This window comes from Lethenteron reissneri, chromosome 10, assembly GCF_015708825.2.
Source record: "Lethenteron reissneri isolate LAM-NWPU_2019-01 chromosome 10, ASM1570882v1, whole genome shotgun sequence".
Classification (NCBI taxonomy): Eukaryota; Metazoa; Chordata; class Hyperoartia; order Petromyzontiformes; family Petromyzontidae; genus Lethenteron; species Lethenteron reissneri.
Genome location: NC_083788.1, coordinates 8,292,555 through 8,308,941, shown reverse-complemented (window position 1 = coordinate 8,308,941; position 16,387 = coordinate 8,292,555). Strand labels below are relative to the sequence as shown.

Genomic DNA, 16,387 nt, shown 5'->3' with positions numbered 1-16,387 from the left:
AAGAGTGGTCAAGGCGATGGTGGTTTGAACTCTTCACGAACGCGGTCTTCATGAAGCCCCACGGCGTCATCGCGGTGTTGCAGTGCGTTTGAAGTTGTCCAAATTTCATGACGCCACCGTCGATTGGGTTCATTTTTCACCACTTCGAACCGAGTGAAACGCTTTTGACCAACAACGAACACCGCACTCACGGCTTGTAGATTACCCAATTCGCAAACCTAATTTTTTTTTTACACAGCACACGTGCACGAGGAAAATATATATATATTTGGCGGTGTGGAGCAACTTCCACGACGGTGGATTGAATATTGTTGTGGATTTTACCAGTGGTGGACATCGGCACTAAGTGATATGCAAAGCCCATTGAGTGTTTTTTTGTCTTCTTAGTTACGTTAATGTAACTGCATATGGTTTAATAAAATGTTGTTCTTGTCGGTGTGAGCTCACCGGCCCCTTCTTTTCGACTCAAGTGTGATCTATCGGATTCCGCAACAACAACAACTAAAAAGCTTCATGAAAGTCTTTGTTTAGCCAGGTGACGGGGGAGTCTCAATTGCAGGAGTGGCCTGCGATGAAAGGGTGCAGGCAGCGCTCCGTCGCATTAAATTCAATATCGCATTTAGGATCATTGTAATATTTCGACGTGCCATGAAATAGGCCCATTGTCCAAAACGTCGTCTATTATAGTGCATATTAAGACAGCGTTATTGACGGATGTGAGTTTGTTCAATATAGACGCATACGAGAACATTTACGCTTAATTTTGGGAGTGGAGTATTTCGTTATCGCACTGCTTCATTCATAAATAGACCCGAGTTAGATTCCCGGCCAAGGCTACCAGGAGTGGCTATCGATGTCTGAACCGGTCCTCTTTTCCCTCTCCTCTCGGCCCCTTCATCAACAAGCACTGCCTAGCGTGGTTAGGGGCCGTCCATAAATGACGTCACGCACCTAGGGGGGTGGGGTGAGAAATGTGACGTCACATAAAAAATGCGCAATTTTCAATAAATTTAGACAACACGTTCTACTTAATTAAATAGACTTTTTAATAAATGTTTTCTCCAACATCAGAGTGCAGTGCCACATTAAATACGCACTACAATGGCAATAGTTTAAAGCGATTTGAAGCATTTTTATTTTGGGGGGGCAGAGCTTTGTGACGTAATATTTGAGGGGGGTGGTCTGACTTTTTGTGACGTCGTGTGACGAAGGGGGGGGGGGGTCAAAAAGCGTCCAAAATCACGTGACGTCACTTATGGACGGCCCCTTAAGTATCGTCAAACACGACCGAGACGGCGTGGCAATAAGGAATTTATCCAGCAGCGCATTGACAAAACTGCTGAGCGGCAATACAAGTCGGGCAAACACGATCCAAATTATAGATTTGAAGTTTTCGTGTCTGCAAGGATCCATACTCTTTGGTTCTTTCGGTAAAGTCACGTAGGTGAAAAAAAAAAAGTTATTTTTTATTTTAAATAAAAAAAGTTACTATCCAAATTATTTGGCGACGTTGCCTGCTGTGTCCAGCGGTGCCTCAGCACAATATGAAAACAACTCAACTGGCCTTAAAATGGGAAGAAAACATAATACAGGCGACTTTTCGGGTAATGATTTGCCGCTTCGTACATAGACAAAGACCCCCCCCCCCCCCGTATAGCCTCAACTGACTAGGGACAAGTGCTGCTAGCGAGCACCTGTGAAGGCCGGAACGGTATACGATGGATGAGTGGCCAGCACCACGCCCGCCTTTGTCTCCTCAGTGGCGATGTTTACGCACCGCACCAGGTACTCGTTTTGAGGCCGAGTCGACCTCGGGGAGGCCCAGCACCGGTTCAGATAATCGGTGTTGGCCGTGATCGGGAATCGAACTCGGGTGGCCGGGTTCGTAGCGCGGTGCGCTAACCACTACGCCACCGCTCCCCACTACGTACAAAGACATCCAGCGTGGCTCCCACGTGGGCACGCAGTCCAAAAGTCACAATTGCATCGAAGAGACGCCAAAGTAATTTCCCTGTTGGTTCGCGTGGTGGCGAAATCCGTTCACTTGGAAGTCATCGGCACTGTGTTTTCAGACTCGATGCGTTGTATTCTAACAAAGCAGCTTCTATGACGCCACCCCCCACCCCCGTGTGTACACACAAATCACACGCGCGCTCACCATCAAACGTCACGGCTGACTCTGTGCTTTTGCAATCTTCAACGCGACCAACATTATCATCGTCGTCGTCGCAATGTCGGGTAAGGATGCGTGATTTCTCATTCGTGCAAAGCGCTACTTAAACTTCTCCCATCACCGAACGGGTAACTGGCGCTCTGATGTTGGACTAGAAAGATGTGTTGTAGTTTTAGCCGCGTTACACACACACATACACACACATATACACACGCACACACGTGTAAGTTTACGGAGCATAACCGTGCGCAATCTATCGGCTCATATCTACACGCACAATCACTGCGCTCCACTGCCGCTTGTGTGGTCGGAGTCGAGCAATGGAGTCTAATTCATGGTCGTCGTTTAAAGCAAATTGTTCTGTCTACCAGATTCTTCGGATTGTAAGACGGCTCCGCGAAGTGAAACGCGGCACCCAAAACATGCGACTGCAAAAATTACCTCGCCCCCCACCCCGACACACGTTTACCGGATTAATGATAAGACGTCCTCCCAATTTGTGTTTTTTAAATCTTCCTACGGGGTAAAAGTGTGCCGTCTGTCAGGGCGATACGGGGGAATTTGTACTCTTTGTTTTTTTCGGTAAAGTCACGTAGGTAAAAAATTAAATGAAATTCAATAAATGAAAACAACTAAATTAAATCACGACGTTTCGGGCGCAACACAAGCGGCCTTCATCAGGTGGGGACAACGTAACGAAAGCACAAACACTGTCTTTTGGGGGGGGGGCTGGAATGCGGTCCCGCGGCGATGAGCAACACTTGAGTTACAAGGCCGACGTTCCGAGTTCGATACCACTGCACGACCAACAACAACAACAGTGGCCCTGCTGCGGTGTGTACATATCAACGCTGGGGAGACAAAGGCGGCCTGGCGTACAAGCTGGCCACCCCTCTCGCATGCCGTCACAGCCTTCGCCGGAGCTCGCTGACGGCACTGGCCCCAGCAGTCTATTAAAGGCGACACGAGGGGGATCAGTTTTGTCTTTGACCACTGCGTAAAGTGCATTGCAAAGTACAATGTGCGCTAGTGTGTGTGGTACAGCAGACTGTGCGTGGAACCTCCATTGTCTCTCCGCTGCTGGATGACGAGGATCTCGCCACACCGTGTGGGTTATGGAGGGGTTGGGTGGTTATGTGACCATACTTCACCCTGTTGGTCAATGCGGACCGGCTGCGGTTTTGCCCGTGGGTTGGGGGGGGGGGCATAGACGCTGTCCACAGCGTGGTCTCGCAGCCTATAGCGCCTGTTACGCACAGTGTCTGTTGCGGTGTGTGAACGCGCCACTGTGTTTTGTGTTCAGGGAGTAAAGCTGCCAAGAGTCAAGCGACGAAAGTCAGCCTCGCTCCGACTTTCAGGTACAGTCCTCAAAGCGCATGCGGTGCGTTAAAAGTTTACAAAAAAACACAAGAGGTCATTCGTACACAAGTCGGTTTCAATGCATGCGTTGTGCTTCTTCTTCTCCTCCGACAGTCAAAGTGATAATACCGTGAGTTGTCGTCGTCGTGATATTCATGAACAATTTGTGTGCTCTGTCTCTGCAACATCGATGGGGTTTTTTTTGGGGGGGGTATTTTTGTTTCTCCAAGCACGCACCACGGATCCCTCTCCCTTGTAAAATCTGGATAAACGGAGTCATCCGTGTAATAAATAGATAAAAAAACGAACTCAAACTATAATCATTAAGCTAGATTTAACCAGTGGGGTGGGGGTGGGGTTTCACCTCCGATTAGCAAAGGTTTGCTACGTACGGCGCGAAAGACGTTCAACATACATACAAGACCGATGCAGGCATCTTTTCGCCACTGATGTTCACCGTGGCTTGTTTGTATTGTTTGTTTCGACGTAAACAACGATACCCTATATACTGCGTGTCACTAAGGTGCACGCCTTAGTGCCACGGCGTTCTCATGTCGAGTGCATCCCGACTTGTGTTTTTAAAGATGCGTTTTCCGTTTTTTTTTTTAAACGTGTGCACTCTTATCGCAGCAGGCGAGTTGAAACTATCAAGTTCACATTCTCCGGATCATAAGACGCTCCTGATCGTTACGCGGCATCTCAAACGTCTTACACAGATCTTGTCTCGCACCCAAACACCCACCCATCCCTAAACTTTTTAGCTTTAAAAAATACAACAAACAAAAGTGCAACGTCTTATAATCCGCTGTATCTGCGCCGTATTCGATGGACAACGTGAGCATCGCAGCACACGAAGACATGTGCCCAGGGAAATGAACGGGCCTGTGGATAATTAAGAATGATATTCTTATTCTTAGGTTTTTTCGGTAAAGTCACGTTTAGGTACCTACGTGACTTTACCGAATCCTTGCAGTCACGAAAGCTTCAAATCTAGAATTAATACCCTCTACGGGGAGGAATTCCACCTATCTGTTAGAGTTTTTAACAGACAACGAGATACGAAGTCACAGCTTCTCGAGATTACCTACGTGACTTTACCGAAAAAAAACTAAGAATATGAATCCTTGCAGTCACGAAAGCTTCAAATCTAGAATTAAGAATGAACGGGCTGGATGATGAATGACGATGATCTGAATCGGTCCTCCTCGAGGTCGGTCGACTCAGCCTCACAATGTAGTAGCCTGGTGCGGTGTGTAGTAAACACCGCCACTGGGGAGACAAAGGCGGCCGGGCGTGGTGCTGCTGGCCACCCACCCCCACTCGTGTGCCGGGTGCTCGCTTGCCCCAACAGGACTTGCCCCAACAGACTGTTCAGGCTACACGGGGGATCTTTGTGTGTGTGTGTCGATTGCCTTGGTGACTCTCAATCCTTTTTGTCATGCGCGTTATTTTTTTTACAACGTCTTTTGTGTCCGATGTAAATATTTTGTCGAATACGTGTGTGCTCCCGTTTATTCGCGAGCCATCCACACGAAACGTCGAGTCTGCAGGGCGATCCATTCATAGATACAACTGCTCATCGATCATAGTTAATAGAAATAACAATAATCGAGAAACAACTCTACCCGGTAAACCATGTCAACTTTGGCCCAAAGTTGGCCCAAGCCTCTAGATTTTCCACGCACAATCTCAACACTCAATACATACTGTATATGAACGCTATCCTAACGCACGCTATACCAACCCGTCCTCTTCCTTCTGTGCTGCTCTGTAAGGTACGAAGCCAGAATCGCTTTCACCACATTCAATCACCCGTCCAGATTGAAGCGAAGTGGGGTGGGGGAAACTGCAGCAAATCGGTGGGGTATCTCTAAATGGATCGCCCTGCATAAAGTTTCATATTTACTACAGAACTCCTCACTCCGCGGCCCTCTCTCCTTCGTCATAGGCGATGCAGAATCCAATCTGCAGCACGAGCCATCAGGAGATGTGTCCCAGGACATCACTGGAGATGACAGGCAGACAGGAGTGTGTGTGGTCTCGGTCGTTGCTGTAGCCAACAGGCAGTCAGCATTATGTGTATCTGTCAGTAATGGTGTAGTTAAGAGGCAGACAGCGGTGTCTGTGTCTCAGTAGTGATACAACCAACAGGCAGACCGCATTGTGTCTCTTTAACACTGCAGCTAACGGGCAAACAGCAGTGTGTTTCTCAGTTTAAAGTTCCGCAGCTAACAGACAAATGCAGACAGCACGTGTGTGTGTCTCCTTTAAAGTACTGCAGCTCCAAGACAGAGGCACAGAGAGCTGACCGGCAAGAGGCAGGGAGCCGTGTGTGTGTGTGCGCGCCTCCGTTAAATTGCTGCAGCTAAAAGACAGAGGCAGGGGGAGCCGTGCGTGTGTGTGTGTCCTGTTGTTTCAAGTGCGGTCAGCACCGCCCCAGTGTCTGCAAGCCTCAAGTGACGTCTCCTGGGGAACGCGTGTTGTGGGCCATGCTCGTGTTTCGTGCGTGTGCCTGGCAACAGCAAGGTGGCCGCTGATTCGCTGGCGGGGATCGAGACGGAGTACATCGGGAACCTGCAGGAGCAAGTCTACCTGCTGGAGATGGAGACGGACTTCCTATATCCCCGTCGTTGTGAGCCCTCGAAGGCCGTCAAGGCGTCGCGGGAAATGTTCGACTGAGCAGCAGCCTGGGGTTGGGGTGCCTCTTTCTGAATAGCTGGAGCTGTCCAGGACTGAGCTCCTGAATTTATTCCCTTGCCGCACCCCTCCCTCCCTCCCACCCTTCCATCCCCCCACATCACCTCTTTTGTGGCTTTATTTTCAGGGCTGGAATTCTGCCAAACTTAAGGGGTTCAACTATTTTTGTTGTTGTTGGAATTTTTCCAAACTAAGTGAGATTCTTCTTTTTCTTAACGGCATCATTGCTGACTGGCCTTAGACCGTAAACTCACTGCACTTAAGATAACGCGGGCGGCAGGAACTCGAATTGAAACCCAGGATCTCAGTATTCCGAGTATTGAACTACCCTGCCACGTATTCCCAAAAACTATTTTTTTTTACTACTGGAAACGAATTCCTAATCAAAATGTTTTGTTACTTTTCCAAATTACTTTATTCTCGACCAGATATTTCCTTTTAAAATGAACTCGCTCCATCCGTTTCCACCTCCTTTGAGTCACCCTTCCACCGATCTCTACTCATCGTCACCTGTGTAAACAGTGGGTTGCATACATTTACACGGCATGTGACAACACCGTGGAGTTGTACGTCTAGAAAATAGGGACACGCGTTCAAAAATATTCACCTGCGTGCATTGGCAAATAAGCTGTTGTTAAGCAACAGAGTTTTCGTTGTGGCTGTAAAGGTCGTATATTGTGTTCAGAGTTCGCGCTTTGAAAACGCCAAATTGGAGAATTGTGCTGATATAATGCACACAACAGATGCAACAATAGAAGTACAATTCATAATCGGTGTGCATTTGCTTTACTTACAGTATTTACGTACATGCAGGTAGTGTAACAATCATCTTTAGAGAAAGGGAATTCTCAGTTTACGTCCAACAGAGCCTTTAATTGCTATCACCGTCCTGACGTGCTTATTGTGACCTAAGTCACATGTACATTTACACACCCTTTGTCAATCCACTGCTGGATGAGGGCCTCCCCACACTCTTTGAGTGGTGGGCGTTATTTTGACCATACTTCATCACGCTGGTCAGTGCGTGAGGGAGCAGGTGTGTAAGCGTGTGGGTGAGTGAGCCGGTGAATGAGTGAGCAAGTAGACGGGTGGGTGGACGAGTAAGTGAGCGAGTGGTTGAGTGAGCAGGGTGGCTGCGAGGTGAGTGAGTGAGCCTGCATTTGAGCATGCGGCCAAGTGAACAAGTGATCAATTAATTGAGTGAGCAAGTGGGTGAATGGGTGAGCGGGTGAATGAGCGAGCAATGTTCGAGTGGGTGGACGAGTGAGCAAGTGAATCAGAATCTTTATTTATATTGGAGGAATCCGATGAGCTATGAAGCTCTTTTTCACACGTCCAGTAGGGGCGGGTGGGTGGGTGACTGCAAGTGAGTGAGCGTATATGTGAGCATACGTGCGAGCGAGTAAGCGAGAGGGTGAGTGAATCAGAGTGATGGTGAGTGAACAATCAGGCGAGAGGGTGAGTGAATCGGAGTGATGGTGAGTGAACAAGCAGGCGAGAGGGTGAGTGAATGAGCGAGCGAGAGGCTGAGTGAATCAGAGTGATGGTGAGTGAACAAGCAGGCGAGAGGGTGAGTGAATGAGCGAGCGAGAGGCTGAGTGAACGAGCGGGCGAGAGGGTGAGTGAATGAGTGAATGAGCGAGCGAGAGGGTGAGTGAACGAGCGAGCGAGAGGCTGAGTGAACGAGCGGGCGAGCGAGTGAGTGATCAAGTTGGCGTGTCGGCTCCTTGACGTCTCGTGGAACCCGTGAGCAAGCCAAGAAGGCTTCGGAGCTGCAGCCCAAGATGACGTCCGAGGCGGAGCGAATGCTACACAAGATGCGGGTGAGGAAGCCTCTTCCTTGTGCCCTGCTGCTCCTCCTTCCCACTCCTCCCCTGCCGCTCGCAACCAATTTGCTTCACTCATCCGAGAGGACGACCGCTGCGAAAACAGAGTGGTGTGCGGTTCTCATCCCCTCCACCTCCGCGATGGTCATCCTCACAGTGGCGAGATGTTAACTACCTCGCCTGGTCTACAGGAGGTCGTGGGTTCGATCCCGACCCTGACACCTGCTGTATATTTGGAGTTTACATGTTCTCCCCGTGGTCGCGTGGATGTTTCTCCGTGCCCTCTGCTTTTAACCCTACACATTTAGAATCGATGTCCGTTGAGCATTTGGCTGCTCGAAATTTCTACACGATAAACCACTCCGTTGACCTTTCGTTTGTGATGGCCAAATCGCTTCTGAAAGAGAGCTATACAGCTCAATGGGTCTACCTGGTAATATAAATATAGTTTAGTTTCATAGTTTTGCTGTATTCTTCGGCTGCCATTCCATAATCAGCCTCATCCATGGGACACCACAACCCTTTCCGGCATATATCCAGTGAAAACGTGGCTTAAGTTTTGCCCGGATACAATTTGTGCCGAGATGCTTTATGAAGCCGAATTGTAATCATTGAATTGTTCATATCACAGCCATTGCATCATCACCATCATCTACATGACTATCCATCAGCGAACATCCATCGCTATCAATCGTCCGCCCATCTAAATAAACAATTATGGCATGTTTCATAGAAAAGCTCTCATCCAGCAGTGGATTGACACGTACATATGCACTAGTCTACTTTGGGCACTCTCAAGGCAATGCCTGTGCACGTCAATGACCCTTGAGTGACTTGCGTAGGATGATGTCACTCGACAGGAACTCTCTGAGTTTGATTACACGCTGCCGCAGTGCACACAACGCCGTTCGTCGTCCGGGAGACACTTTTTGTTGTTGTTGTGTCCACCCCGCGGTTAGTCAACCGGGACAGGTCGCACGCGTGGGGTGGGGTAAAGTGTGGGCGCTCCCATCTCTTGAGAGCTCTCTCTCTCTCTAGGCCGAGGCCTTTCCACCAGCAGTGGTGTGAGAAAGAAGTTGCAGGGCTTCCCCTTTATCTTTCATTTGATAAAAATCGAGGGATATTTCTTGTTGAAGCAAGATACCCAGCTCAGCCCACGTATTTGACCAATATTTGTTTATACTTGTGTGAGCTGCTATTTTAGAATACTTAGTAATAATACATTGAAATTAATATATATTTTTTTATATACAGCATAATTGATATGAATTGCTTCCGAAATCCCTGTGTAATGTACGCAGGAAACCATAGAGGAGTGGGAGGGCAGCCAGAACCAGCACAACAATTGCCAAAACTCTGTGATTCTACGTTGGCATGTTTTATCAACTCCATTAATGAGTGCGTATACGTGTGAGAAGAGTACAGACTGCACAGAAATAAACCCACGTGTGCAAGGGTGAGTAAGTGGGTAAGACTCAATCCCCGTACAGATGGAATACAGATGGGAATTAATCCACCTGTACTGTCATCCAGTGGCGGCTCCTGCAAAATCTCTCAGGGGGGGCAAATGTCTGGATGATTGATAAGGATAAGGTCCACCCATGCAATGGATACATTAACAGCTTAAGCATGTAAAGGCAACTTCACTTCTTTAATATTAATGAAAAATAAAGTGACTCTTACAATACATCTCCTTGTTTGTTTCTATACTCACTATTAATAGAATCTACTCAAGTTTCTTTTATTAAAGATTCCACTAGGTGGCGACAAATTATATTGTTGGATGAAACGTGCTTACGTATGATGACGTAAGCACGTTAGGGCGAGCCCTCCCGGAAGTCATAGAGAATGCATTGGAGCGCCCCCCGGTCGAAAAAAAACATCTTTGAATGTAAGTCTATGGGGCCACTCGGGGCGATTCTCAGCCGGAGTGAAATCGCCCAAAAAGAGGCGGTACTCCACAGAACGTGACATGACGCTGATTGGACTATATCCAGAGGCACAGTGACGGCTAGCGTGACTCTGTGGTTGAATGACATTGGTGGTGCGTCGCCCAATCGCCCTAATGAAGAAACCGCCCCTGCTGTCATCGTACCCTGGCAAGCCGGGAGACCTTGGCGCCCACGGTTATGCACGAAGTTTCAGGAACGTGTGTGACCCACGAAACCTTGCAATCATAATTGCTCGCTTGCGAGTGTACTCAGCCACCAGTGTCCGACTGATGATGATGATGGCGATGATTTGAGATGTTGCGTGTGATGCGCGTCCGTCAGGGAATGGAGGTGGAGGCCCAGGGGATTCATCTGGAGCTGCGGCGGATGGAGGCGAGCGTCTCCTCCCTGCGCTCCGAGAACGAGCTGCTGAGCCGCCAGCTGCGAGCCGAACAAGGTATGGTAAACCGACCCCACATGATCCCACAACCCATATGACCCCACATGACCCCACGACCCCACATGACCCCACATAACCCCACGACCCTACAACCCCACGACGCCATGACCTCACCGTGCTGCACCCTCCTCGCACGCTCCCGCTGAAGAAGCTAGGTCCCTATGAAACCGATCGCGAACGCTTTCTCTCAACGATGAGAAACTCGTAAACAGGCATAAAAATCACGTTTGTTTGCACGTTTTACCACAAGCTCGTGTCGTTCATGCAGACTTGATGTCTTGCAATAGGTGTTTATTTGGTGTTTGAACATCTTAACACCCTCTTTTATTGCCGGAGAGGGTAAAGCCTATTCTTATCTTTCCCCCCATCATTTTAATACTGGCAACAACAAAAAAAAGGTTCCCCGCAGATACGGAGTTGCGGTTGTTGTTTGTCAGGCTATCGTTGCGGTGTTCGCCACGGTAGACGCGCGAGCGGCCGACAAGCGCGCACTCCTGGCCGAGCTCGTGGCCGAGCGTCAGCGGCGAGAGCTGGGGGACCGCGAGGCGACCTTCAAGGAGGCGGAGGTGTCGCGCGCCCGCCAGGAGCAGGAGGCCGCGCTGGCGTCGCTGCGCAGCGCCGAGCACAGCGTCCGCATGCTGGAGACTCAGGCAAGTTAAGGGGATGATGCCCGTCCGCACGCACGCCCGCCCGTCCATCACAGGGCCCCGTTGCACCTCTGGTGTACTGTCGCAGTGTTCTCCACTGGCGAGGTCCCGTTGGTGGCCTTTAGTGCGGCCCCCTGACGTGTGGCCCGCCAACAATACACAAATGTGAAAACACCCCCCCCCACACCCCCCCCCCCCCCCGATCATCATGTTGTCAAACCTCAGTGGTTTAAAATGTGTGACGGCCCTCACGCTGATGATATCTTATCGGCAAAAGATTAGTGAGGAACACTGCACTATCGAGAAGGGCCATCGCACAAAACGTCATCGATTATTTTTTTTCCTCGTAAGGCTATTGACGAATGAATTCGTTTTTGTTAATTGTGCTCCAGCCCTGTATTGTGTTTCAAACACTATAAAGTAGTGTATCTACTGTACAGTATATCGTTTTTGAAGGTCACGTCAAAATGCAAGGTCCCAGGCTGCACGGCCCCTGAAGTCCCCGCGTTAATCTCACACCATGCGTGTCTAGAGGTGGTGTGCAAATTACTCCCACCCCAACCTCTTTGCACTAATGTGGGAAATTTTAAATACGCAATTGGATGCCACGGTGGCAACATGTTAACTACCTTGCCTGGTATACAGGAGGTCATGTGTTCGATCCCGATCCTGATGCCTGCTTGTATATTCAGAGTTTGCATGTTCTCTCTTCCTGGTTTTGAGTGAAATTTTCTCCAGGTCCTCCGATTTTCCCCTCCACATTTATAACCAACATGCGTTTCGATTATTTGGCTGCTATGAATTTTCCATATGATAAGCCACTCCCGTTTAGCTATAATTTGTGGCCAGATCTCTTCTGAAAGAAATATATATAGCTCAGTGGGCCTTACCTGGTAAAATGAAAAAGTTGAGTTTGTAGAATGTCCCTTGCTCTGAGTGCGAAGTTAATGTCGCACCTCGGTCAGTAGAGGGCACCACACGGAAGGCTGCATTGTGTGCAGTCAGGGCTGAGAAGGGGGATTGTCACGTAGAGAAATGTTATGCTGTACGTACTTTGAGATTTTTTAATAATTCTTTTAAATGCGAACCAACACTTAGATGGGGCACCTTCAAATATAAAAATAATGGGATACAACAGAGGTCGGCAGACGTCACAGTTACAATGATTCAATTTTGGTCATAGAAAGGATGGATGATGCTCTCGGCGACGTCAGTGTGGGTTGAGGCCACACGAAAATCAGGTCGCGGCATTAACAAAGTGACAACGTATTTGCAAAACGATGTAGAAGGGAGGAGACGTAAATCGGGGTATTGCTATTTAAAGCTTTCGTGACTGCAGGGATTCATATTCTTGGTTCTTTCGGTAAAGTCACGTAGAAGGGAAATAATAAAATAATAAAAATAAAACAAAATAAAATAAAATTCTCACGACGTTTCAGCCACAACGCAAGCAGCCGTCCTCAGGTGATGAACAGGTCTGTCGGAAAGACAGCGTCTGAATTGTATTTTATTACGTTTTATTTTTATTATTTTATTATTTCTCTTCTATGTGACTTTACGGAAAGAACCAAGAAGATGGGGTATTGCTGTTTTAACATTTTTATTGGAACAACAACCCTAATCAACTCGTGCGTTTGTGTCGCCGTGATCGCCGCAGTTGGCTCAGCGGGGCGAGCAGCAGCGAGCCACGGAGGCCGAGCTGAGCGAGCGGCGGGCCCAGCTGCTGCGTTCACAAGCGGCGCTCGGCACCGCCCAGGAGCACTTTCTGAGCAGTAGCGCGGTGCTCCAGGAGCAGATCGCCCGTGAATACAGGTGCGCCACAAATCCGGCAGGGACCCCAGTTAGATTCCTGCCACACCGCCTTCGAAGGTGCCCCGCTAACAGCACTTGCCCCATCCGTCTGCACATGCATGTACGTACGTTGAACTTCTTTCGCGCCGTGCCTAGTCAACAGTGCTCATCGGAGGTACGTAAGCGACACGGTGGGGTCGTTTGTCTTTATGTTTACGTACCAGTGTAGCGGTTAGCACGCTGTGCTAAGAACCCGACAGAGACCCGAGTTTGATTCCGGCTCACGGCCACAAACATCGGCGATGATTATCTGAATCGGTCCTGGGCCTACCCCTAGGTCGACTCAGCCTCAAACGAGTACCTGGTGCAGTGTGTGCAAACATCGCCACTGGGAAGACAAAGGCGTGATGCTGGCCACTCACCCCCTCGAGTACTGTTGCAGCCTTCATAAGCGCTACTTGCAAACAGCACTTGCCTCGAGAGTCTGTTAACAGCTATACGGGGGACCTTTGTCGTTAGTTTTTACCGCTTGCTCGCTCCCTCGCCCGCCCGCTTGCCACCATCGGCAGAGGTAGGTACAACTACAACTCCACTGGGCATGGACTCGCAGCGGTCAGAAATCGAATGCAGTTAAATTGTTGAAAGATACGATGTCGATTTGTGTGCAAAACGCAGATATCATGTAATGTGTGGGGTTTGCCGAGTTGAGATACAGGAAGCACGCCCATGCTAGGGATATGTTCCTGCTTTTTGGATTAATGAAAAAATGTTGAATCAAATTTGACATGATAATTCTTGGCTTAAAGCTTTCGTTACTGCAGGAATTCATATTCTTTGGGTCTTTCGCGCCCGGTCACTGGAGCTAAGCCGCTGACATGATAACTTTTGGGTTTTCCCCCCCAATACGTGGTGTCACAGTAGCATCGGGTGACGTCAGTATTGTTAGCAGGCGTAAAACATTTAAACTTGTATTCGTATGGAATGGAATTGATCCTAAAATCCTAAAGAATTGAAATATGAAACTTACCCCTGGCCCGTGTCTGTATGCACATTTCATTCGGCAATGACCGTCGACAATGCCGAGAAGGGGTTTGTCACCCCTGAGGCACAACAAACCAAGATATTTCGGAGAACTGAGCGTAGATCATCACCTTCATCACTATCCGTGGGCAGATAGCTCGTTGGTGTCCACTGCACATTTCGTCATTTGTTTCCACTCTCATCAGCCTTGTGACAGTATGCTCAGGTAGTGCCACATCTTTCTGGCACCGATTCTCTTTTGCCGTCAAAACCTAAAGCGTGAAATGCATTCTCGAAAGTGACGCGATAATTTACACAACCGACACAAACCGGTCCTTTTGACTCCTCCACTAAGACTCAAGAGATATCAAACTTAATTTGGAGCTTTCGTGACTGCAGGAATTACTCTTTGGTTCTTTCGGTAAAGTCACGTATAAAGATAAAATAATAAATTAAATACTAGCATACGACGTTTCGATTGCAACACAAGCAATGTTGACTGTTATGTTATCCGACTCTCTGTTATATTACATTACATTTCTAAGCATACTAGATTTGTGTTTCTATTTCATTTATACCTGATGACGATTGCTCGTGTTGCAATCGAAACGTCGTATGCTAGTATTTAATTCATAATTTTATCTTTATACGTCACTTTACCGAAAGAGCCAAAGAGTCAAGAGATATCTCTGGACAGCAGCCGCCTCGACACCGGTAACTGAGCATTGGCGACGATTGGGGGGGGGGGGGGGGGCTATTTTACTCGTCCGTCTCTTCACGTTGCTCACGTGTGGTGGTGGTGGGGGGGGGGGGCGCGTGCCAGGGAGGAGGCGCGGACACTGAGGCAGCAGCTGCGTGAGCGGGAGCTCTCCGGCGAGCAGGAGCGCCTGATCCGAGCCAAGGCCACGGAGGACTGCGCCGCCCTCGCGCGCTGACAACGCTGCGCTGCGCGCCCAGACGCTGGAGCTCAGCCGCTGCCTGGAGCTGGTGAGGAGATCGCATCGCTAGCTCGTTTTCTTTTTGTGTTTAACACCCCCCCCACCCCCCCATGTAACGTTTATTCAACGTTGACCTTGTCATGACCCCCACAGCCAGCGGTGCTCTTGTACGTCATGCCGAGAACCCCCCCCCCCAACCATCACCTATTAACGTCTTGCCAGTGTTTCTTCTTCTTGGTTCTTTCGGTAAAGTCACGTAGAAGGTAAATAATGAAATAATAAAAATAAAACATAATAAAATAATATTTTATTATGTTTTATTTCTATTGTTTTAGATGAATCCCTGCAGTCACGAAAGCTTTAAATCGAAATATTGCCAGTGGTGACAAGATGTTAGCTCCTTCGCCTGGTATGCAGGAGGTCGTGGGTTCGATCCCGACCCTGACACCTGTATATGTGGAGTTTGCGTGTTTCTCTCCCCGTGGTCGTTTGGATTTTTTTACGGGTCCTCTGGTTTTTGCCTCCACATTTAGAATGAACGTGCGTGTAGAGTATTTGGCTCCTATTATACATTTACACGTGATGATAAGCCAATTCCTTGAGCTATGTAATTGCCAGGTTGCTTCTGAAAAAGAGCTAAATAGCTCCGTGGGCTCTACCTGGTAAAATAAAAAAATGACATTTATTTTAATTAGTTTTCGTGATTTGCTTATGTTTCCTCACTTTGCACTCCCTATGTGTTTTTTCATTGTTTGTTGTTGTAAGTTTCTGACCCCGTGCAACCTACTGGACATCTGCGTGAAAAAAGAGCTTCATAGCTCATCGGATTCCTCCAGTATAAATAACGATTCTGATCCTGGATTGCTTTGTCCTCCAGTAGTTTTCATAACTACCCACCGACAGACAGTCAGACAGTACCCTGTTTCGCTTTGCGCGCGACCCCAGGAGCGCTCTCTGCGGGACGAGGGCGCCAGCCGGCTGTCGTCGAGCGCCTCGCGGCTCCTCGTCGCTGCAGGAGTCGGAGCGCTCTGGGCACGGCGAGAATCCTCCGCTTGCGCCAACTGCTCGAGGAGGAACGCAAGAGGACGCTTGACGCGCTCCAGCAGGTTCTGGCGCGGTTGACGTGACCACGCTGTGAACGTGACGCCTGTTTACACGGGCGCATCGTTTTGCGCCGGTCCCACAATCGAATCTTCGCAGTTTATTTTAATCACGCAGCTTTGTAAATTATGTGCGTGTCTTGTGACTGAAATCGTTTTGACGTTAAACGAGTTTTTTAAATTCGAAACCCTGACTTGTATATTTCTTTTGGTGGGTGGTGGGGGGGGAGTTACGCTGGATTTGTACACATTAGGCACGCGAGATGTTCACAAAATCATCGGAGCGGAAATTCCTTTAGGGTTTCATGTCGCGATAGAAGCGCATTAGGGCTCGCAATAGGAAGGGTCGCGAGTTCAAGGTCTGACTGTGGGTCAACTCGGAGGCCTTCTTCACTTTTGGGAGTTGTTAATACCAGATACCGCGTCATGGAGAAATCAACAGCGG

The 16,387-nt window shown here is 48.7% G+C and overlaps 1 protein-coding gene across 1 annotated transcript; it reads left to right on the top strand.

Annotated features, from left to right (window-relative positions):
* Positions 1-2,024: 2,024 nt before the first annotated feature.
* On the top strand, positions 2,025-15,945 carry LOC133340933 (uncharacterized). The gene is made up of 9 exons (XM_061549435.1): positions 2,025-2,238; positions 3,477-3,531; positions 6,055-6,150; positions 7,974-8,052; positions 10,329-10,443; positions 10,912-11,096; positions 12,751-12,905; positions 14,728-14,891; positions 15,788-15,945. Exons 1-8 carry the CDS (start codon positions 2,232-2,234, stop codon positions 14,837-14,839), a joined length of 804 nt encoding a protein of 267 aa, XP_061405419.1. The 5' UTR covers positions 2,025-2,231; the 3' UTR covers positions 14,840-14,891; positions 15,788-15,945.
* The last annotated feature ends 442 nt before the right edge of the window (positions 15,946-16,387 follow it).

Coding starts and splice junctions, on each gene's coding strand:
- LOC133340933 (XM_061549435.1), top strand. Junction 3,532..6,054: donor AGCCTCGCTCCGACTTTCAG/GTACAGTCCTCA, acceptor GCCTGGCAACAG/CAAGGTGGCCGCTGATTCGC. Junction 11,097..12,750: donor TCCGCATGCTGGAGACTCAG/GCAAGTTAAGGG, acceptor TGATCGCCGCAG/TTGGCTCAGCGGGGCGAGCA.